The 25,148-nt window shown below is 37.2% G+C and overlaps 1 protein-coding gene across 1 annotated transcript in view; it reads left to right on the top strand.

Moving 5' to 3' along the window:
• Window positions 1–25,148, top strand: part of Mib1 (MIB E3 ubiquitin protein ligase 1) — a 117,188-nt gene that overhangs the window by 54,918 nt on the left and 37,122 nt on the right. The window contains exons 9-12 of the mRNA XM_070029453.1: window positions 1,215–1,348; window positions 12,391–12,498; window positions 16,053–16,250; window positions 19,257–19,408. Coding sequence (XP_069885554.1) covers window positions 1,215–1,348; window positions 12,391–12,498; window positions 16,053–16,250; window positions 19,257–19,408 — 592 coding nt within the window. The remainder of the gene's footprint in view (window positions 1–1,214; window positions 1,349–12,390; window positions 12,499–16,052; window positions 16,251–19,256; window positions 19,409–25,148) is intronic.

The raw sequence follows: 25,148 nt of genomic DNA, 5'->3' as shown, positions 1-25,148 counted from the left end.
CCAAATCCTTCTTGTGGTTCAACTTTACATACATGATATTATAGCATGTGGACATTTTCGTTATCCATTAATGTAGAATCATAACTTGTATCTTTTGGAAAGATACAAAAGAAAAACATTAGATTTCTCTATTTTGTTTATAGCTTTCTACTTCTTTAAATCTCTTTGCAGAAGAGTAATTTGCTAGTTACTTAAAATGAAATAATATTTATTGTTACCTTGAGGTTAGATAGGACTACAATACATTGACAATGGACAAAATAAAAGAGTGGAGGATAATTAATATCCTGCTCTCAAATAATGTGGGCTTTGTCTATTTTGTGATTTATTTGCACTGCAATTTGTGATATCTCTGCTTTCTAATAACTACTTCAAGAAATAAATAGTAGAACTTTCAACCTCTGGAATTGATTAGAAATATTTTTTTTTTTTTTGTTGGTCGTGGGGCTTGAACTCTGGGCTTGGGCGCTGTCCCTGCGCTCTTTAGCTCAAGGCAAGTGCTCTACTGCCTAAGCCACAGTGCCACTTCTAGTTTTCTAGAGGTTAATTGAAGATAAGAGTCTCATGGAGTTTCCTCCATGGGCTGGCTTTGAACTGTGTTCCTCAGATCTCAGGCTCCTGAGTAGCTAGGATTACATGTGTGAGCCACTGATGCCCGGCTAGAAATAAAAATTATTAAATAAAAGAAATCTTCTGAAAATTTTGTGTATTCAGCTTTGTTCTTATCTTGTCATAAAACCAGTTGATACTTAATGATATTTAATAAAGCATGCTATCATTTAGATACTCATTTTTAACTAAAAATTGATTTCCCATAAGCCATATTTCCAGATACACAGAGATTATATTATTTTAGAATCCTAACCACTGATATTGTGGGATCTCTGAGAGTTTCTGTGGTATGCTTAAATCAAAAAGGAAGTTGGTATTGTGATGAAAATTTATATCATCTTTGAGTATGACTTCTAAACCTTGTTGTTTTTTAGTATGTAACTCTACTTTTCTTGCAGTTGTACTTGAAATACATGAATTGGAAAAAACAATACTTATGGGCTCAATTTTAATGCAACATGATATAGTACAGAATGAGTAGTTACTCTATACTGTAGAACCTAGTACAAAAATAAGTGATAGAAATAATGAAATATGAAGACATTACAATATTTAAGGTTTGAGACCATCCTATATTAGTAGCTTTATTTGGTGCTTTGCAGAAAGACTCTCCCAACTCCTGAAGAAGTTATTTGAAACCCAAGAATCTGGCGACCTCAATGAAGAATTAGTTAAGGCTGCTGCCAATGGAGATGTTGCTAAAGTGGAAGATTTGCTAAAAAGACCAGATGTGGATGTGAGCATTTAAAAAATTATTTTGAGACATACACAGTCTAGTATAAATGAACCTTATATTTAGTAGTTACTAAGGTGTTCTACTGTCCATGTTTCATCTGTTTCTTCTTTCTTGTTTTTCTGAGATGCTTTAAAGCAGGTACCCAGTGCTCATTCTTCAGTGTATATTAAAAAAATTACTGACATTTTTCATTACTGGCCTTTTCGTAGTGTTGAGATTTTATTTACTTTAAATAGTTTATGACTGATAAAACTTAAATTTAGGTTTTTAGGTGGTTAGTGTACTTTTGGAAAATTTAGATTTTTTTCCCATGTAAGTGTCATTAAATTAAATAATATCTTTAATTTATATTTTGTTAAAGCTTATGAGCAGCTTTTCTTTCTGCTTGGTCCAAGATTGGAACTTGAACTTGGAGCTTGATACTTTATCAACTGAGCCATGCTTCTAGCCCCAATCAGGAACTTTCAAATACTTTTATTATTTTTTGTATATTTTTATTGTAAAAATATTGTACAGAAGGATTACAGTTACATGAGTACATTTCCTATTGAGTATTGTTACCTCCTCTGTTTTTCCCCTACCATCCCTTCCCCCCCATCTTTTTATCTCCTCCCTCCCCCCAAATTGTAAAGTTCGTTTTCAACATAGTGTCTTATACATCTCATTGTTAAAATGGGTCAACCTGTATCCTTATTTCAGCAATTTTTTATTTCCCTTCCCCTCCCAAGTTAAAAAAATGTATATACAAGATGCAGGGTACCAGAATCAAATACAGTGAAAACACGGGGTTATACCATGGGAGAAGAACAAAAAGAAATTTTAAAAAATCACATTTTAAATACATCAAATACTTTAAAAACCCACAAGTGTGATAAAAACTTTTTTTCTTCCATTACCATGAAATTTGTCACAATGTCTTTTTTTTTTTTTTTTCAGTCATGGGCCTTGAACTTTGGGCCTGGGCACTGTCCCTCAGCTCTTCAGCTCAAGACAGTGCTCTACCACTTGAGTCACAGCACCATTTCTGGTTTTCTGATTGGTTTATTGGAGATAAGAGTCTCATGGAGTTTCCTGCCTGGGCTTGCTTTGAACCATGATCCTCAGATCTCAGCCTCCTGAGTAGCTAGGATTACAGGCATGAGCCACTGATGCCTGGCTATCACAATGTATAATGTAGATGTATTAGAGGTCATGGTTCTTTTTAACTCCTCATATGTTGTGATGTAGATTTTTTTAATTCAGACACTGTATTAAAAAAAGGCCATTATGGAGCTGGGAATGTGGCTTAGCTGTAGAGTGCTTGCCTCACATGCATGCAGCCCTGGATTCAATTCCTCAGTACTGAAAAGGCCAGAGTGGAGCTGTGGCTTAAGTGGTAGAGTGATAGAGTGCTAGCCTTGAGCAAAAGAAGCTCAAGGACAGTGCCCAGGCCCTGAGTTCAAGCCCCAGGACTGACCCCCCACACCCCAAAAAAGGCCAGTATGATTCTACCATATACTTGGGCTTTTAGCGCCACCCAAGAGGTTGTGTTTGGGGTAGCAGCTTGAATCATCCTGTGTTGTGATGAAGACCTTTTCTTTTCCCCAAATCTTTTTATGTCTTTTTTTTTTTTTTGGTGGTGGTAGTACTGGGATTCAAACTCAGGGCTTCTGTGTGTTAGGTAGACACTAGCATGTGAGCTATGCCCACAGCTCTGTTTCTTTTTAAGTATGGTAGAGTTTGAAGATCAGATCTGTAGTTTTAAGGTGTGTTTGTATCTTTCCTCCTACAAATTCACGTGACAGCTTTATTAGATCATTTGTAGAAACCAACACAGAAATTTCTGGATTGATAATAAGTTACAAATAATTTGTCTCAGTTATTTAAATACTTTTTTTTGGGGGGGGTCCAGTCGTGGGGACTGAACTCTGGGCTTGGGCACTGTCTCTCAGCTCTTCAGCTCAAGGCTAGTGCTCTACCACTTGAGCCACAGTGCCACTTCCAGATTTTTTCTTTTTGCTCATGTGGCGCTGAGGAATTGAACCCAGGGCCTCATGCATGCAAGGCAAGCGCTCTACCACTAGCCACCTTCTCAGCCCCTAAATACTTTTTTTTTTTTAATGATAAGACTCAAACCAAGGACATTGTATGTGCTAAGCCATGGCTGTTTTATTATTGTTGTTTTTGTTGTTGTTTTGTTTTGGTCTTGGGACTGGAACTCAGGGTCTGGCCTTTTTTGCTCAAGGCTAGTGTTCTACCACTTGAACCCCAGCTCAGCTTTCAGCTTTTTGGTGACTAGTTGGAGATGAGAATGTCACAGACTTCCTGCCTTGGCTGGCTTCAAACTGTGATCCTTAGATCTCTGCCTAGTTAGCAAGAATTACAAGCATGAGCCATGGGTGCCCAGTGTTTTTTTTGTTTTTGTTTTTGTTTTTATGAGCTCAAGGCTTTATTAGGGGTAGACCTGCAGGGCTGCTCCAGCAGGAATGGAGGCAGCAACCAGGGACAGGTGTAGACTGAATTTAAGCAAAATTTTAGGTGGCAGTCACGTGGGTCACATGGGCAGTCACATAGGTCCCATTACATAGACTGTGGGAATTTGGGGGTAGGGTCAGTTCTGAGAAGAAGTGTTGTGAAAGTGTTACATGGAGTACAGGAATTGGGGGGGAAAGTCACATTCCAAGAAGGAGTGTAACAAGACTGTTGCAACTGGGGCGCAACTGGGGCGGGAATTTGTATGTCACACTGGAAAAACAGCATCAGGAAATAGTAACATATTTTTATAGACAGGTTTCCCAGTATTTTTTTTTAATTTTTTTATTGTAAAGATACTATACAGAGAGTTACAGTTACATGAGTCCCAGTATTTTTTTTAAAAAATAAGATCTTGCTATGTAGCTCAGTCTGGCTCTGAACTTGCCAAGTACTTTTTACTGGCCTTGAACTTATGAACTTCCTGTCTTAACTTCTCATGTGGCTAGGATTAGGTGAGCTACTATACTATTTTATTATGCTCAATCTTTTTCTTCATTTAATTACTTAAAGTTTAAAAAGTAGTTTTGAGTGTGCTTTCTTTTTTCTTATTTTTTTTGTTGGTTGTGGGGCTTGAACTCTGGGCCTGAGCACCTCAGCTCTTCAGCTCAAGGCTAACACTCTACCACTTGACCCACAGCGCCACTTCCGGTTTTCTGGTGGTTTATTGGAGATAAGAGTCTCACTGACTTTCTTGCCCAGGCTGGCTTTGAAATGCGATCCTCAGATCTCAGCCTCCTGAGTAGCTAGGATTACAGGTGTGAGCCACCAGCGCCCAGTAATTGAGCGTACTTTCATATTCTTTATTTGATCATTACTTCTAACTTGCTTTGATTTAAATTAAAATTTTAAATTAGTTTGGTGCTAAGGACTGAATGTAGGGCTAAAGCATCATAGGCAACTGCTCTACCACTGAACTACATAATGAAATCTTAAATTTATTTTTTAACTGATCACACATGTTTATGTGGGGTACTATTTATATACATTTATCCATATTGTATACTGTTTAAACTAGGGTTGACATCTGTCTTTAAACATTCATCATTTCTTTATGATGAAAATATTCAAAATCTAGCTTTTGAAATATATAGTACTTAATTGTTATCTATCATCACCTCCTTGTGCAGTAGCATACTACAACTTCTACCTGTTATCTATATCTTTAATACCTCTCCTGACCCCTCCTTTCTTCATAATCTCCCCAGTCTCTCAACTTCCATAAGATCAACTTTAAAGTGTGACTATTTTTTTTTTATTGTGAAAATACCGTACAGAGGGGTTACAATTACATGGGCAAGATAATGAGTACATTTCTTATCAAACATTGTTGCCTCCTCCTTTGTTTCCCCTTCCCATCCCATAAAATAGTTTTTCTAAAACAATTGAAGACAGTAAAGATTTTTTTTCCTTCCGGTTGTGGGGCTTGAACTCAGAGCCTGGGCGCTGTCTCTGAGTTTCTTTGTGCTCAAAGGCTAGCACTTTGAGCCACAGTACCACTTTTTTTTTCCAGTGGTTAATTAGAGATAAGAGTCTCTTGGGGACTTTTCTGCATGGTCTGGCTTCAATCTGTGATCTTTAGATCTTAGCCTCCAGAGTAACTAGGATTACAAGCATGAACTACCAGCTTCTGGCATAACTTTTTCCTTCTTTTTTTCTTGGTTGTGGGCCTGGGAGCTGTCCCTCAGCTCTTCAGCTCAAGCCTAGCGCTCTACCAGTTGAGCCACAGTGCCACTTCCAGCTTTTTCTGCTTATGTGGTACTGAGGAATCGAACCCAGGGCCTCATGCATGCAAGGCAAGCACTCTACCACTGAGCCACCTTCCCAGCCCTTCATTTTTTGATGTGGTGTATAATGTTCAGTAGTCCATGTTGAACTATCATTGTATCACTAGGATAAAATTTATTTGGTTGTGGGGCTGGGAAGGTGGCTCAGTGGTAGAGCGCTTGCCTTGCATGCTCGAGGCCCTGGGTTCGATCCTCAGCACCACATAAGCAAAAAGAAAAATGCCAGAAGTGGCACTGTGTGGTAGAGCGCTAGCCTTGAGCTGAAGAGCTGAAGGACAGCGCCCAGGCCCAGAGTTCAAGCCCCACGACCGGACCCCCCCCCAAAAAAATTATTTGGTTGTGATGCATAATCTTTTTAATAAGCTATTAGATTATATTTGCGAGTATTTGTTGAGGAGTTTTGCATCTGTCCCTAAAGTATGGCCTGTAATGTTCTCTTTTTTCAATCTTTGGTTTTTATAGCAGGAGGGTAATGCTTGCTTTGTAGAATTTGGAATTTGGAAGAATTTGCTGCTCTTTAACTTTTTGGGATAATTTAACAATTTGCTATTCTTTGACTATTTGGTGGGATGCATAGTGAAGCATGACATCTTGAACATTTCTTGGAGGTTAGCTTTAATACTTACCAGTCCTATTATATGTTTAGGCTTCCTATTTTATAAGAAATCAATCTTTACGAAAGGAATCTTTTTGTCCAAGAATTTGTCCATTTATTCTAGATTATTAGATTTTTATGTACATATAGTTCATGATAGTGTGTCAGGACCCAGGATCCATTGTATTCCTGTGGTGTTAATTAATTGTTTCTTCCTTAATGTCTGATTGTTATTTGAATTTTTTTCCCTCTTCTTATTCTATCTTAGGATCTCTTCTCAAGCCTATCACAACCAAACATATTTCAGCTTCTTCATGTGGTAATAGTATATTGAATCTGCTCTTTTGTATTTTTTTAGTCTATATTTCATTTATTTCTGCTCCGATTTTTTTTTTTTTTGGTCAGTTGTGAGGCTTGAACTTGAAGGCCTGGGTGCAGTTCCTGAGCTTTTTTTGCTCAAGGCTAGTGCTCAACTAATTTGGACCACAGCTCTACTTTTGGTTTCTGGTAGTTAATTGGAGGTAAGAGTCTCATGGGTTTTCCTATCAGTGTGGGCTTTGAACTGAGATCTTCAGATCTCAGCCCCCTCAGTTCTTGTCTTTATTATTCTGATCTTTATTATTTCATTCCTGCTATTTTTGGATTTTGTGTGAGGGGACAATATTGGGGTTTGAACTTAGGTCCTGGTGCTTACTGGGCACATGCTTTGTTTGTATTAATTTTTTATTTCCTTGAGGTCCAGTAAGAGGTTGAGTGATAGTTGATCTTAATTGTTGATTGGATTGAAGAGATGTCTAATGCTATGAAATTTGTACATTCACTTCTAGACACATTTGGGAGGACAGTATCAGAAAAGATAGAGGTAGAAAGACATGTTCTGAATGTACCATCTAGCATCTAGTGGGTTGAGGTCCTAGGTCCTAGGTGAAATAAAAATGTGAAGGAAGAGGAAGCTAGTCAGCTTTGAACTGCTCTGCTCCACTGTGCTCTTCCCAACTTTGTAAGCCCAAAGAAATAATTTCTCCCTGAATTTTTTTCCTCAAGTATTTCTCAAAATGATGAAAATTCTGACAAACACAACTTGTTTCTTTGAGATCTTTCATATGTGTGTTTGTAGACATATATATGCCTGTATGTGTATATCTTTTTAAAATTTATTTACTTTTTGCATGGCATTTTATCACTGATCTACATCCCAGTCCTTGCTTTTGGAGACAAAAGTCTCTTTAGGTAGTTTAGACTAGCCTTTAACTTGCTATCTACTCCAGTGTGGCCTTGACTCATGCTGTCTTCCCTCTACTTCCTAAGTTGCTAGGATTACTGATGTGTTCCACAGTGCTTTTGCTGCTGTTACTGTTGTTTCTGTGCTGGAGTTTGAACCTAGCACCCTATGCATGGTAAGCAGGTATTCTACCTGTGAGTGAACTGTTAGTCCCAGCATATGCTTTTTGTTGAGTAGGCTTTCATTGCCATACCCTTTCCTTTAGTAGTGATTTTGGTTTATTCCATAGATTTTGGTATGTTATATTTTACATTTTCATTTGTTCCAAGAGCTTTTAATTCTTTCCTGATTTCTTCATTAATCCATTGATTGCTCAAGAATAAACTAATTACGATACATTTGTATAGTTTCCAAGCTTTTCTTTGCTATCAATGTTTAGTGTTATTGCATTGTGATGAGAGGAAATAAACCTCAAAAGTATTTCCATTTTAAAAAGTTGTTGAGAATTGTTGTAGCCTATCATAAGATCTCTTAAGGAGAATGTTCCATATGCTGGAATAAAGAGTATGTATTCTTGCTGGGCGCTGGTGGCTCATGCCTGTAATCCTAGCTACTCAGGAGGCTGAGATCTGAGAATTACGGTTCAAAGCCAGCCTGGGCAGGAAAGACTGTAAGACTCTTATCTTCAATAAACCACTCAGAAAACCAGAAGTGGAACTATAGCTCAATTGGTAGAGTGCTAGCCTTGAGCTGAAGAGCTGAGTGCCCAGGCCCAGAGTTCAAGCCCCATAGCCAGAAAAAAAAAAAAAAAAAAAAGATGTATTCTGTACTTTTTGAGTGAAATGTTCTGTAGGTCTGTTTGATCAGAGGTACAATTAAACTTTTATTATTGATCTTCTGTCTAGATATGTCTATTACTGAAAGTGGGGAGAAAAATAATCCTACTCTTACTGTATTGGAGCAGTTTCCCTACCTTTAGATCTATAAATATTTGTTCTGTATATTTGGTATTCCTATCTACATTTTTCTGTGAATTTGTATAGAATATTTGCTCTGATATTGAATGCAAAAAGAAAGCTTCTCACTTTCCACAGTATTTTCATTTTTTTCATTTTTTTCTTTTTCATCTTCCCAAAGTAATGTTTGTTCTTTCTTTTTTTTTTTTTTTTTTTTGTTGGCCGTGGGGCTTGAACTCTGGGCCTGGGCGCTGTCCCTCAGCTCTTCAGCTCAAGGCGAGCACTCTACCACTTGAGCTACAGCACCACTTCCGGTTTTCTGGTGGTTTATTGGAGATAGGAGTCTCACGGTCTCTCCTGCCCGGGCTGGCTTTGAACCGCGATCCTCAGATCTCAGCCTCCTGAGTAGCTAGGATTACAGGCGTGAGCCACCAGCGCCCGGCTGTTCTTTCTTTTTTGTTTTAAATTATTTGTTGTATTTTGCCCCATTTTGTGTTCTAGTCTTCCTAAAATCTCCAGTTTTAGTCATATCTGAACAAGACATTAAAGAGTTGTTGGTAGCTCTGTTGACACGGATGGGACTTCTGACTTTGATTATAGTGATTGTGTTTGTGTAGAGCTTGAGATGGTCCCTAAAGGCCATTATTTAGGGGTCTGCTTTCTATAGCTGCTCACTTATTCTGGGTAAAAAAAACTCATCTTTGGTAAGGCGTGAAGATGCATGCCTACTACTGCAAATACTAGGAAAGCAGAGATTGGGAATATTCAAGTTCAAAATTAGCCCAGGGAAAAATGTTTTTCTTAAAAAGTTTTAAAATGGTTATTATAAAGTTGTACAGAGGGGTTACAGTTACATAAGTCAGGTAAAGAGTACATTTCTTTTTGGACAGTCTCACCCCTTCCCTCATTCTGTCCCAGTTTTCCCCTCTGTCCCCACCCACAAGGTGTAATAGTTCATTTTCAACATAATGTCCAGTGAGTACCATTGTTGCATTTTTCCCCTTTTGTCCCTCCATGTCTGTACCTCCTCTTACACTCCCAAAGGCATATAAATGGACAAGCAGAGCAAAAAGAAAAAAAAAATCCTCTTGTTTCCATTTCCTGGAGTTCATTTTGATAAATACTAATTTTGTATGGTCAAATGCACATAGGCATTTTGCCTTTCTGTTATCTCCTAAGAGTAACCTCCTTTGGTCTCACTGTGTATGAGAGACCTGTATAAGTTATTATGTCCCAGTCTATTTTAGCTCTATAGGTATGAGAGAAAAACACAGGCTCTTTGTCTCTCTGACCTTGGCTTATATCAATTAACATGATTTGTTCTAGGTCCATCCATTTCCCTGCAAATGATACAATATTATTCTTTCTAATGGCTGTACAAAATTCCATTGTGTACAAGTGCCACCTTTTTTTGTATCCATTCATCTATTGTAGGACATCTGGGCTGTTTCCACAAATTGGCTATTGTGAATAGTGGAACAATGAACATGGATGTGCAGGTGTCTATCATATCCTAGCTTGTGATATTCTGGATAGATGCCCAGGAGTGGTGTGATTGAGTCATAAAGAAAATCTATGTTTAGTTTTTTTTTTTTGGGGGGGGGTCCGGTCGTGGAGCCTGAACTCGGGCCTGGGCACTGTCCCTCAGCTCTTCAGCTCAAGGCTAGCGCTCTACCACTTGAGCCACAGTGCCACTTCCGGCTTTTTATCTTTTGCTTATGTGGTGCTGAGGAATCGAACTCAGGGCTTCATGCATGCAAGGCAAGCGCTCTACCACTGAGCCACCTTCCCAGCCCTATGTTTAGTTTTTCTTGAGGAACCTCTAGACTGCTGTCCTGAGTTGTACCAGTTTTCTGCCAACAGTGCACTAGGGTTCCCTTTTCCCCACATTCCTGCCAATATTTGTTGTTTGGATTCACGGTATTGGCCAATCAGTCTAACTGGGTGAGATGGAATCTCAGAGGTGTTTTGATTTGCATTTCCTTTATGGCCAGGCATGATGAACATTTCCTCATGTGTTTCTTTGCCATTCTTACCTTTTCTGAGATGTCTCTCCTTTTTGCCCATTTAGTGTTTGGGATGGATTAATTTCTTGAGTTCCTTGTATATCTTTGATATTAGGCCTTTGTCTGAAGTATTGCAGGAAAGATCTTCTCCCAGTCTGTTGGCTGTCTTTCTAGTTTAGTAACTATGTCCTTAGCTGTGCAGAAACTTTTTAGTTTGATGTAGTCTCATTTGTTAAATGCCTATCCTGTCTGCTTATTCTCTCTGCTGTGCCCCTTGGACTCTTTGTTCAAAAAGTTTCTGCCTGTCTAGGCATAAATGTTAGTAAGACCCCCATCTCAGCAAATAAGCTAGGTGGTGTGTACCTACCAGCTAAATGGTTAAATGGAGGGTGTAAGTAGGTAGATCTTAAAAATGTGAGAAACTATCCAAAAAATACACCAAAAAGTGCTGGGGACATGGCTCGAAGGATAGAGTACCTTCCAAGTGTACCTAAAGGTCCTGAGAAAAGAAAAACTTTTTTTTTTTCTCCTGCTGAGAGGCTAGTAGGAAGCTAGCTAATGTAAATAATGGAGGCTGCAAATCCTTCTCTTGGATATGGCTGTTGCACATCAGACTTAAATCTGAGTCCATCTTGTGCCAGCTAATGTTCTTTATTCTAAAGGTTTTGGGTTTCAGTTCCCTGTGCTCTTTAGGCTTTGGCTTCTTCTGCCCTATAAAGTCACTTAGCTCTTCCCTGTTTTCTTTCACAAATGTGTTGGCCTGCCTGACTGCCTGCCCCCCACTCTTTCTTTCTTTCTTTCTTTCCTTCCTCCTTCCTTCCTTCCTTCCTTCCTTCCTTCCTTCCTTCCTTCCTTCCTTCCTTCCTTCCTTCCTTCCTACGTACCTCTCTCTCTTTCTTTCTTTCTTTCTTTCTTTCTTTCTTTCTTTCTTTCTTTCTTTCTTTCTTTCTTTCTTTCTTTCTTTCTTTCTTTCTCTTTCTTTCTTTCTTTCTTTCTTTCTTTCTTTCTGTATTAGTCCTCCCTTTCCTTTGTTTTTACATTTTAAGGTCATCTTTGCTCTCAGATTTGTATAGAAGTGTGTAAAAGAGATAGGATTAAGAAATTTTACTTGATTTTTGAGCATCTGTTATTAGTAGGTTATATGTTCATATAGTGTCTGTAGTGAAGGTTGGAAATTGGTGCTTTTAAATTTTAATAATTATATATAGATAACTTACTTACATATCCTACACTTGGTATTTGGTACATTTATTTATTTATTTATTTATTTATTTATTTATTTATTTATTTATTTATTTATTTATTTATTTATTTATTTTTGCTGGTCATGGAGCTTGAACTCTGGGCCTGGGCACTGTTCTGAGCTCTTCAGCTCAAGGCTAGCACTTTACCACTTGAGCCATAGCACCCACTTCCAGCTTTTTCTGTGTATGTGGTACTGAGGAACCAGTACCTCATGCATGCAGTACCTCGAACCCAGGGCCTCATGCATGCAAGGCAAGCACTCTACCACTGAGCCACCTTCCCAGCCCTTGGTACATTTATTGAATTGAGTTTATATAATAGTACATCTAATAGATTTTTTAAAAGTACTTCAGTGCTTTTTTTTTACTTAACTATGGTCTAATCTAGTAATGTGAAAAGGAAGTATATTGTTTATATAAAAATAACTTCCTTCTTTCCTTTTGCCCATCTATTCTTCTTTTGGCTCTACAGATTGGTTAAAATTCTTTCATAGCTCCTTAAATAATGATACTGATTAAACAAATGATTGTAATCTTTAAATCAAAGGGTGTTTGTGATATATACTATGATCTATACTATCTATACTATGACAAATGGAGCATCCAATTAAGTAATTTTATAGAATTATGTAGTGTACTAGATTTAAACCTATATTATATGTATATATTGATTCTTATTGATGATATTTGTTCATCCTTTTGTTTATTTTTTTAAATTTAGGTAAATGGGCAATGTGCTGGCCACACAGCTATGCAAGCTGCTAGTCAAAATGGACATGTTGATATTTTGAAGTTACTTTTGAAGCAAAATGTGGATGTAGAAGCAGAGGTAACTAAACTAAGCTTGAAAAATTAATTTTCTAGAAATAATTTATTGTTATTACTGTTGTTAGTTTTGCAGTGCTGAGGATTGAACCTTGAACTTTATACATGATAAGCAAGTATTATGCCACTAAACTATATCCTTAGCCCTTTAGAAATATTTCTTTTTTTTTTTGGGTCCCGTCGTGGGGCCTGAACTCTGGGCCTGGGTGCTGTCCCTCAGCTCTTCAGCTCAAGGCTAGCGCTCTACCACTTGAGCCACAACACCACTTCCGGCTTTTTTCTTTTTTGCTTATGTGATGCTGAGGAATCGAACCCAGGGCCTCATGCATGCAAGGCAAGCACTCTACCACTGAGCCACCTTCCCAGCCCCTAGAAATATTTCTATATGCGGTGGATTTTTATTCTTGGAATTTAGTATTTTCTGTTTATTTAATTGAACAGGAAAATTTGACCAAAGACAGCTTAAAAACATTTCTTGTTAGATCCATCAGTGTTTTAAGCATAATCCTAGGTCAGGATAGGTTTTGCGTTTACCACCACTGTGGTGGAACCCAGCTGGGTTGGAACCCAGCTATGCTGTTGGGAATTCACCTGCGAGTACCCAGGAGTCATACTCAGAATGGTTGCATACATACACTTCTCATCATGGTCTTTTTTGATCTCTATGATACTCAAGTCTTTTTTTTTTTTTGGTCCGGTTGTGGGGCCTGAACTCTGGGCCTGGGCGCTGTCCCTCAGCTCTTCAGCTCAAGGCTAGTGCTCTACCACTTCAGCCACAGCACCACTTCTAGCTTTTTTCTTTTTGCTTATGTGGTGCTGAGGAATTGAACCCAGGGCCTCATGCATGCAAGGCAAGCACTCTACCACTGAGCCACTTTCCCAGCCCTCAAGTCTTTTTTTATTTTTGTTTTATTTTGGTGTTGCTTTTGCCATAAATGAAATGACATTTTTTCAGTCTTATTGTTTCTTGACCTTAATTTGAGTCTTTATACTTACCTATGCTTAATTTAACTTTGAGTATATTCTTATAAAAAGGAAATAATAATATACCTTAATGCCATTGGAACTTCAGTTTGGAATCTATGTGTGGTATGAAGAGTGGTTTGATTTTTTATAATTATAGCCTCCTGTCTAAACATATATTAGGATTACATTAATTTTAGTCAGTGTAAGGTTATTTAGAGTTAGTCAGAATCTAGCAACTATAAACTAAGCAGGATGTTGCAGTTTCATCTGAAAAACTTTCCCATCTAGAGGAGGCTAAACTTGAGTTGTTGAGGGCTAACTTGATAAACCTGCCTATTTTTTCATTAATTACAAAGGTGGTGTGTGTGTGTGTGTGTGTGTGTGTGTGTGTGTGTGTGTGTGTGTGTGTGTGTGTGTGTGTGTGTGTGTGTGTGTGTGTGTGTGTGTGTGTGTGTGTGTGTGTGTGTGTGTGTGTGTGTGTGTGTGTGTGTGTGTGTGTGTCTCTCTCTCTCTCTCTCTCTCTCTCTCTCTCTCTCTCTCTCTCTAGGGTTTGAACTCAGGACCTAGGCACTGTCTGTAAGCTTTTTCACTAAGGGTTGACATTTTCCCTCTTAACCATAGCTCCACTTATGCATTTTTGCTGGTTAACTGGAGGTAAGAGTTTAATGGACTTTCTTGATCCAGGTTTTTGACCAGGATCAAGCTGGTTTTGAACTTTGGTCCACAAATCTCAGCCTTCTAATTAGCTAGAATTAAAAGTATGAGCCACCAGCACATGGGTTCGCTAACTTAAAAGTTTAGGACACATATTTTAAAAAGTCCTTTTTTTTTTCTTTGATTGTTTGTAGTTTGAATTATCAAACAGCTTTTGAAAGAGTCTGATTTTAGAAGTAGGCCTCTCATCTTAGATGTTGGAGTTTTCTGTTGCTCAGAGTTTGAATTTTAAATGAGCATCTTGGATATAACTATATTATAGTTTACCTATTACAGTTTTATTTTCTTTTATTTTCCTTTTTTTGGTGTGCTGGTCCTGGAGCTTGGACTTAGGGTTTGGGCACTGTCCCTGAACTTTTATGCTTAAGGCTAGTGCTCTACCATTTAAGCTACAGCTCAACTCTTTAACTCCTGGCTCTCTCTCTCTCTCTCTCTCTCTCTCTCTCTCTCTCTCTCTCTCTCTCTCTCTCTCTCTCTCTCTCTCTCTCTCTCTCTCTGTGTGTGCTTTATTAAAGAGTCTCATGGACTTTCCTGCTCAGGCTGGTTTTGAACCATGATCCTCACATCTCAGCCCCCTGAGTAACTAGGATTACAGGTGTGGCCTCTGGAGCCCATCTTATTGTAATTTTTTTTGTTTTATTTTCTGGAGTTCATTTTGATACATATTATTTTATATGATCAGAGGCACATAGACATGGCACTTAAGTTATTGTAATATATTTTTAAATAGTACTGGGATTTAAAGTCAGAACATTGTGCTTAATTTTTTTTTCCATTACTAAGGATTAAATTTAGGGCCTCAAGCTTGATAGGCAGGTATTCTACCATTCTGCCTCCAGTCCCTTTTACCATTGATTATTTTTGAGGCAGAGTCTACCTTTATGCCCAAGCTGGCCTGAGTTACAGTTTTCCTTCTTGTCTTTTCACTTGTTGGGGGATGATAGGTTCTAGCCACTGTTTTGTGCTTCTCCATAACTGGAATAACAGGCACCTCCCTTCCCCCCCCCCCCCCCCCCAAGCCATTGGTTGAGATGGAGTCTAGGAAACATTTTGCCTGGGCTAATGTGGGACCATCATCACCTGATCTTTGCCTCGAAGGATACAGAATTGAGCCATTGCCCTCAGCTATAGTTAGGTTTGTGTGCATGCGTTGTGTGCATGTTGGTCCTGGGGCTTGAACTTTTTTTTCTCCCTCTACTACTTGATCCACAGCTCTACTTTCAGCTCTTTGGTGGTTAATTGGAGTTAAAAGTCTCATAGACTTTTGTGCCTGGACTGGCTTTGAACTGAGATCTTCAGATAGATTTTAGTATCCTGAGAAGCTAGGATTATAGTTGTGAGCTATTGATGCCTGGCTAACTTTTTTGAATAAGAACTTTTTAGTTGATACACTAATCTAGGTTTATCATTTATCTTTGGAGGTAATCACTATTTAACTTAGGTCCTAGTTATTTTGGCAGCTCTATTTGCTTTTCTTAAAAAAATTTTTTTTATTATAAAGGTGATGTTCAGAGGAGTTAGAGTTATATATGTCAGACAAAAAGTACATTTCCTTTTGGACAACATCATCCCTTCCCTCGCTCTCTCCCAGTTTTTCCCCCCATCCTCACCCACAAGTTGTCTGTTTGCTTTTCTGAAAATCACCTGGTTCTTAGTGTATTGTTATATCTTCTTCACAAGTTTCTCCTTCCTCATCCCTTTAGAGCTTTTGAGATTGACTCTCACTGTGCCAACCTAGTGTAACCCCCTAGCTGCCCTCCAGGTTGATCTTCCTGCCTTAGTTTCCTGAGTACTGGGACAGTCATGGCCCACCATGCTTAGCCCTCTTTCTCTTTCTTTTAACTATTCACTAATTGAGATTTAAATGCACATGTTTAGGATAAAGATGGAGATAGAGCAGTTCATCATGCCGCTTTTGGAGATGAAGGTGCTGTTATAGAAGTACTACACCGAGGCAGTGCTGATCTAAATGCTCGAAATAAGCGCCGACAGACACCACTTCACATTGCTGTTAATAAAGGCCATCTTCAGGTTGTGAAGACTTTATTGGACTTTGGTTGCCATCCCAGTCTCCAGGTAAGGATGCTATTAAAGAGAAGTGCTAGATCCAAGGATGGAGCACTTTTGTATAGAATGTATACTTGTGTATAGGTTGTATAACATTCTAGCATAGGATGTTATAAACAAAATTGACAAATTGTTTCTTCCTCAGAAAGCCCTTTCAAATGTCAGTTGATTAGGTTTAGATTTAAGGGTAGAAGCAAGAACTTCCTACAAAATTATCATCTTAAAAGTTGATTTGAGCTGGGTGCTGGTGGCTCACGCCTGTAATCCTAGCTACTCATTAGGCTGAGACCTGAGGATCTTGGTTCAAAGCCAGCCCATGCAGGAAAGTCCATGAGATTCTTTTCTCCAATTAAACACGAGAAAACTGGAAGTGGCGTTGTGGCTCAAGTGGTAGAGTGCTCACCTTGTGCTAAAGAGCTGAGGAACAGTGTCCAGGCCCAAAGTTCAAGCCCAATGACTAACAACAACAACAAAAAAAGTTGATTTGATTTAATTTTATTCATCATGGCAATTTTAACAGCTTAAAAAATAGATAGTAACTAGGTTATATAAAACATATTATTTCTGGGTGCTGGCGGGGGGGTATTTTTGGGTGCTGGCGGGGGTAGGGTGGGTCACACCTGTAATTTTAGCTACTCAGGAGGCTGAGATCTGAGGATTGCAGTTCAAAGTCAGACCAGGCAAGAAAAGTGTGTGAGACTCGTACCTCTGATTAACCCTGAAAAGCTGGATCAAATGGTAGATTATCAGCTTTAAACTAAAAAGTTAAGGGATAGTATCCAGGCTTTGAGTTCAAGCCCCAGTACCAACACAAAACAACCATGCAAAACCAAAGATGTTCTAGGCCAGCCTGGGCTATCAGAGTCTATTTCAAAAAACACAAACAAAAATATCTGAAACCCCCAAATTCTCAACAGACTATGTAATAGTTACTCCAAAATTATCTAAATTATTGTCATTGTTGTTTACTTTATTTCAGGGTCTAGGTCTAATCCAGTCTAGGCTGATTTTCTGTTTTGGAAAATACTGGTTTTTAAGATTGATTATAGTGTGACCTAATTTAAGGGGGTAATCACCTAATTTTTGAAGCAAAATTCACCTAATAAATGATTTTCCCCAGCCACAGTTTAGCAACTAGGTGAATTAAAATACATATGTAAAGGAAATGCAGGTTTTGAATATTTGAATATGTAAAAATGCCAATTTAAATTGGAAACTAAATATTAAAATAAAAATGGGAGACTCATTAGAATGATGGTTTATAGTTTAGAACTTTAGAATCTGCTTATAGTTTAGATAATTCACAAGAGCTAGAAATTTTAGGAGGTATTGAAGAAGATCAGGAATACTATGAGTGCAGACTTCAGAACTACTGAAAGAAAATGGAAGTTTTCAACTATGTGGTTATAGACAGCAATGTTTCTGAAGTGTAGACATTTTGGAACTGACAGGATATGGATAGAAGAGGAATTGAGGATTTTATATATTGAAGGAGGGGGGAATTTATTGATCTTTTTGTCTGAAATGGGGCTCAAGGTTCTATTTTGAGAGGTTGAGTGGATGTAGACAAAGGTTAATTGAGCACAGTATTAACAGTTTGCAATAGCTAATATGGGGACCAGCAGGCAGAGGACAACAGGAGTCTGTAGGAATGTTTTCACATCTTGTTCACAGCTCATATCAAGTTGAAGACTACAAATATTTGTGCTATTTTTACAGTAGGATTGAAGGTAAATGCCTGGTTTGAACTTGGGCTACTAATTTTTTTAAAATGCTAGTCCTGGGGCTTGAACTCAGGACTGGCCACTGTCCCTGAGCTTCTTTTGCTCAAGGCTAGCATTCTACCACTTGAGCCGCAGTGCCACTTCCAACTTTTTCTGTTTATGTGGTACTGAGGAATTGAACCTAGGGCTTCATGCATTCTAGTCAAGCACTCTACCACTAAGCACATTCCCAGCCCATTGGGTTAGGAATTTGTATGTGGAAGTGTAAACATACAACTGTGATTGTCAAACTTTTATATAAATGACTAGATAGTATTGTATTTTGTGTAACAAGTACACAGCTCTGTCATTATAGAATAAAACAGTCACAGATACATGAAAGAGAGTCTGTGTTCTAGTGAAATTTACAAAAAACAGGTGGCAAGCTGGATTTGGCAACCATGGTACATGCCATAGGATGGGATATATATGACTTTTTGAGAATTTGTGAAGCTGTGCAGATGACTGATGATGAATGACTAATAATTTACTCATTGCCAAATGATTAGGGTACAAAATAGCTTGAAAATAGAGGTAAATCGAGATCTTTACATTTTCATTTACTTTAATTTCTACTTTCAGCATAGTAACCACTTGCCTGCCCTTTGAAAACATTTAGGCTATTGATTATCACCAGTGAGTGTGTAATATATGAATCTGGGGAACTCTGAAGGTCTTTTGAAGCTTGCTTTTTTTTTGTTTTTGGTAAGAATGGTTATCCTATGCTTTTGCTCATTGGCTAACATGCTACCAACTGAAAACATACCTCCAGCCCCAGAAGCTTGCTTCTCATCCCTAGAGATTTATTTGGTCTAGAGACCAGCCTAGGCCATCAGAATTTTTGACAGCTCCCTGGCATATTCTAACATGTAGCCAAGGTTAAAAAAAAACACTGATTTGAATTCATTGCTATGAAGCCTGAAAATGGATGTGAATTTTGGTTCAGCATTTGGTGGGACAGTAGTTAGTGATATCGTTTTATTTACTTCAATGTGTCTATCACAGTTTCTTGCCTGTATTTTTCTCCCCTGGTACTGGGTGGGAATTGAACTCAGGGCCTCACGAATGGTAGGCAATCACTTCATTGCTTCCATTTTTATATTTAACACAGAGTGTGATCACTTACTGAGAGTTGGTGGATAAGGTCAGGCCTCTGTTTCTTTGTTTAGTTTTGTGTAAGCATTATTATCAGATGTGATGATGAGTTGAAGGAAAAATAATAAAGGTCTCTTTAAACTTCAAAAACCTAAAGGATTCTGAAGGTGATACACCTCTTCATGATGCTATAAGTAAGAAACGCGATGATATTCTGGCAGTTCTTTTGGAAGCTGGAGCAGATGTTACCATTACAAACAATAATGGATTTAATGCTCTACATCATGCTGCACTAAGAGGAAATCCCAGGTAAAAATGTGATCTTTTATTATATTTAGGTACCATTTAAAAACATTTGCTTTTTCTAGTTCTTTTCTGATATTGATGAGGAAATAATTTCAACTAACTTTAGTATCTTAAATCATTTTAAAAGTTGTGGAAATTAAACCCATCATTCCGTAGATTCATTTAAGTATGATTGTGTTTGCTAAAAAAATACAAGTAATATGAAATTATTTAAATATATGAAATGTAGATATAAAATACTGGGAATATTGGCTTACATCTAAGGATTTAATTTGAAAGCATTTCATTTTGAGACTTGTTTCTTCGAGATCATCCTCAGAGTGTTGTCTAATTCCACGTTCAATACCATGTTTACATGGTAACTTGTTTTTAAATTTGTTCTAAGTTTGTGGCTAAATATAAAGTTACCTAGCTCCTTATCAATAATAAGCTAGCACGAGCAACTAGAAAATGTAGATAGATCCTAGTTACTGTTATAGAAATAGATAGGTGCTGTGCTGAAAAAAAAAATGGCTTATTAGTTAAAATTTGAGGAAGACTGCTTTGGGAAAGTCAGATTACTCATAATGGATTTGTAAAGTTTTCCAGAAAAGAAGATGGTTTACCTTTTATTTAATGTTGAGATTCTCTTGAACTCCTAGAACAATTTTAACTTTAACATACATTTTAGGAAATTCTGCCCTAAGGCTGAAGACACTAAGGTGTCTTTCTTTTTGTAGTTGAAACAAGCCTATATATCTTAAAAAATATTCACTTTATTTGGATAACTTTTATTTATCCTGATTTCTTACTGTTTCTTACTGTGTATTTCTATCATGTTCCCTCCCTGGCCCCCCCCCCCCCCCTTTTTTTTTTGCCAATTTTTAAAATGCTTCTTAGGATCACCACTAGAGGGAGATCACAGAAACCAAAAGAATTTTATTGCTACTAGTTAGTAGTAGGATGAAATGAAAAACCATATCATGTTAATGTCTTGAAATTTTTCAAATTACCAATAGATGAATATATCATACTTTTGCATTGAGAGGGAGGCAGCTAGTATCTATTTTCTTCCATTTAAATAGAAGATGATAATGATTTAGATAAATTTTAGTGCCCCACATTATTTACATTAACACACTCAAATATTTATATGTACACACACACACATATATATGTTTGCATGTGTATATATATATATGAGGATAATAATAATAGCACTTTGCCACATATTAAAGTTGATTTTTGTTTTTTTGTTTTTTTTTTGTCAGTTGTAGGACCTGAACTCTGGTCCTGGCACTGTCCTTCAGCTTTTGAGCTCAAGGCTAGTGCTCTACCACTTGAGCCACAGTCCCATTTCTGGCTTTTTCTGCTTATGTGGTACTGAGGAATCGAACCCAGGGCCTCATGCATGCAAGGCAAGCACTTTACCTCTGAGCCACCTTCCCAGCCCCACAAACTAAAGTTTTGTTTTTGTTTTTTTTTGTCAGTTTTGGGCTTGAACTCTGGGCTTGGGTGCTGTCCCTGTGCTCTTCAGCTCAAGGCGAGCACTCTACTGCTTGAGCCACAGCACCATTTCCGGTTTTCTAGTGGTTAAGAGTCTCATGGACTTTGCTGCCCGGGCTGGCTTTGAACTGTGATCCTTAGAACTCAACCTCCTGAGTAGCTAGGATTACAGGCGTGAGCCACCCGTGCCCAGCCAAACTAAAGTTTTATAAGTATATTTTCTCAATCTTTTCAACAGCTTTTTGCTTGTTTGCTTGCTGTGCTGGGAATTGAACCTGGGGGTCATATGTTTGTTAGGTAAGCACTCAGCCACTGAACTATATCCCCTTCCCTTCAACAGCTTTTGAAGTGGGTGTTCATGCTCTCATTTAAAAGATGAAGGATTTGAGACTTTTAGGACATGAATTTATTTACTCAAGATTATGTAGCTGATTAGAAGAGTAACTGGGGTTTGAGAAAGGTCAGTGTCACTCCAGAACCATAGCTCTTAACCACGTGATATGCTATTTATGTATTACAGTCATATGTGAGGCAAGACACACAAGCTGTGTGTGGTTTGGCAGAGAGTCATGCATCAATGCCTTGTTTCTCCCTTGCCCATTATTTAGGGTTGTCTTTACTTTTTCACACTAATTGAAACATTAATTAGTTATACAGTACTGTTGATTTTACTGTTATTTCCAATCCATTCCATTCTTTTTATTCTCATTGCTGCTGACTTAATTAATTACCTAGGCCATTTTCAGATACACTGTTACGGTTTTTCTCTGATTATTCTCCTTGATTAACTTTCATAGAATTAATTGTTCTAAACTCATAGACCTGATGGCTCTCCTATCCTGTTCTTGAGCCTCCAGTCGTTTGCCCTTGTGCATAGTAAAACCTATACCTCTTGGCTTGGCATTTAAGCTTGTTTCTTTGAGCGCAAGCTGTCCTTTAACACAGAACCCTTTGGCCTCAGTCTATCAAGGGCTAGGATTATAGGCATGCACCACTGTGCCCAGCTAGAGCCTATTTCTAATGTGTCCTGAATTCTCCCTTTATAACTTTATCTCTCACTAATCCTTTACCTGCTTTACCCTCCAGCTACATTATTATACTCCTTTCCTTTAAAAAAAAATAAGCTATTTGGCTTTCTTCCAGTGTTCTGAACATCTCTTTTTACAAAAAAATACCTTCTTAGCTAGCTTTCCCCCAAAGTTTCTTCTTTTTCTTTTCCTTTTTTTTTTTTTTTTATGGAGGTACTGGGGCTTTAATTCAGGCCCTGAGTTTGCTTGACTTGCTCACTTAAAAAGATTTACACTCTACTTTTTGAGCCACAGCTCCAGTTCAGCGTTTTACTGGTTAATTGGAGATAGTTACATGGACTTTGCTGTCCAGGCTGGCTTTGAACTGCATCCTCTGGATCTTAGGCTCTTGAGTATCTAGGATTACAAATGTTGCTTAAACATCTAGCTGGGCTTCCTTTGCCTGTTTATTGTAGTTATTTTTTGTTCTTTTGGTAGCTTCTTATTCTGTGTTCTTATTTTATTACATGTACTCTAATGTACTCAATGTTGTCTTGTTACCATATACATTTCTATGTTTTTGTTTTTACTAGTAGCAAGGTTTGAACTCAGTCTTGAGCTTGCTTGGTGTTGTTTCCTAGGCTGGTGTTCTACTACTTGAACCTCAGGCTCCAATGTCTTTTTGTTAAAATTATGGGCACTCAAATCCAATTGTATACCCCCCACAGTGCACTGAACACTATAAGCACTCAATTGGTTGTAATTTGATAGAGAAGGTAAAATTTCACAAGATATTTATAATTAATTACAGAGGAACTCAGTGGGGAACTGTGTTAGGAGCTAATATAGAATAACTATTTCAGATTAGAATGGTCAAAAAGACCAGTAATTTATTTATTTTGTGATTTTTTTTTTTTTTTTGTACTTGCTAGGCAGGCATTTTGCCATTTGAGCCACAAACCCCATTCTCTGATTGAGGGTTTGTAGAATACAATATTACATTAAATCATAACATTTAAGATAAATTAAAAATTGAAGGGTTTTGGAAACAGGTATCTTTAAAGTTTTTTTGAAATGTAAAAGAATAGGCATTGTAGCAGAATTTTTTTTCTTGTTTCGATTCTTACATAATTCTTGGATTCCTCAGAAAATATATAATAGTGATGCTTTCAGTCATATAATTTGTGTCATGTGATATTAAAAAAAGAAAATAACCACTTGGCTTCTGTAAGAAAGTTAATGTATCAAATAAAGCTACTTGTCGTCTTTATTTCTTCTTCAATAACACATTTTAGGTAGTTATGACTGTAGATATGATTTTAGTTGAACATTGAAAAGTATCAGAAGATGACATAACATAGCAATTGTAATTGTAGGCTGAGATGTTTTGATACCTTTTTTCTACTAAGAGTTTATTTTTACTATGAAATATAATCTACATTTCAGTATTTTATGAAGAATAAGAAATTTAATACCAAGATATCATAAATAAATCATTTTATTTGAAGTTTTTAAGTCATTACATATTTTTTTCAGTAAAGCTTATTATAAACATCTTTAACCACAATTGTTCTTCCAAATACAATTAATGACAAGTTGGTTTTAATCACAACCTGAATAACTTACATAAATTTAAATTAGTTGATATATAATTTTTATTCACAAATGAAAATGTTGACTATCCTGTAGTAATCAATGCATAGCTACAGCTGGTTGAAGGGGACCAAATCCATTGAAGAGGCGATTTGGTTCCATTTTACCAGCTTTAGCAAAGCATTGTAGTGCTGCTGCTAGTTTGGGATCCAAAACAGTTAAAATATACAGACCATCTTGAAGTGTTATAAATTCTCCTATCAATGAATGTAAAATTTCTAGTTTGGAGGCACTTTTCTCTACTCTTAGAGTTTAGAAATCTTTAAACAACACCACCAACAACAAAACTGGGAGAGAGTGAGGAAGGTGTGACATTGTCCAAAAATATATTCATAGCCTGACTTACATAACAGTAACCCCTTTGTAGATCTCCTTTATAGTAACAATTTAATTTTTTAAAAAAGTACTTTTAAAAGACATTGCAGTTCATTTAGGAATTACTGTGCATCTTTGCTTAAGTCTTAAATGTAAATTATAACATATTCAAAACCCAAAGCATTTTTAAATGAACAACTAGATACTGATATATTTCAGAGAAGTGTTTTTTGTTTTTCTTTAGAAGTAAGCCAGATTCCTTAAGTAGGTAAGCTAAAAGTTGGGGAAGAACAATATTAATCACATTTCTGCTGCTGCTCTTTTTAGTATTAAAATTGAAGATTAATAGCAAGTTGCTAATAGGGTGGAAGAATGGGTGACCTTAAAAAATACCTCTGCTCTTTTGTTAGTAAATAAATCTCAGATATAGTCAGTGAATTGCTTGGATATGCTTGTATTGAGAAAAACTACCAGGTCACTATCATATATTTCTTTGGTTTTGCTTATAAAAGCTTACTGATCATGGATTAGTAATTTTACCCTTTAAATTAAAGGTTTTTTTTTTTTTTGACTAGATTTCTTTTCATTTGGAGTATAAACTACCTAGCTATTTCCCATTGTCAGCTTCATACATCGACCTGTATACATTGACTGTGTACAAATATGATAAATAATAGTTTGTCTTTAACACAAGAGCTCTCAGTGATACATTTAAAAAATAAATTATTCTGTATGGTTATTGTTTTGACCTGAACTAGGAGAATGTCAACAGAATTTTGGACAATGTGTGAACATTTCTTATATTAAGTATATAAGAATTGCATCTGTTGGTTGCTAAGTATCATGCTACTGTTAAAATTAATGCAACTACAGTTCCTTCCATCATTTATTCTAATAGAAGTAAAACAGGTGTTAAATTGCCTGCACTTAAGTGCTGAAGATAGCAATACCACTGTTTCTATTTTTACTAGTTATATGGGAGCCGTTTAGCAGATCCAGTTGCTCAAGTGTGCTCTTGGATGGCAGCTCAGTTTCGTATACTGGCCATATCGGGGCAAGGAGAGGCCATGGGAAAAAAATAGTACAGCATTTGATAATGTCAGCATCTGTTATCCTTGTCAGGGAGACAGTTGAAATGTTTGAGTTACACCAGTGTCAGCAGATGCCCAGAGTTTAACATGTCCTCAGTTAAAAATGAACAGCTGATCTAAGTGATAGATGTGACATTTTATAGTGATTGAAAATAGTCTTAGATATGTTAAGCTAAACTTGTTGTAAACACC

The sequence above is a fragment of the Dipodomys merriami genome, unplaced genomic scaffold, assembly GCF_024711535.1.
Source record: "Dipodomys merriami isolate MVZ:Mamm:240054 unplaced genomic scaffold, mDipMer1.0.p SCAF_2, whole genome shotgun sequence".
NCBI lineage: Eukaryota > Metazoa > Chordata > Mammalia > Rodentia > Heteromyidae > Dipodomys > Dipodomys merriami.
The sequence above is the reverse complement of the archived record's forward strand: the minus strand, read 5'-3'. Positions and strand labels throughout refer to the sequence as shown.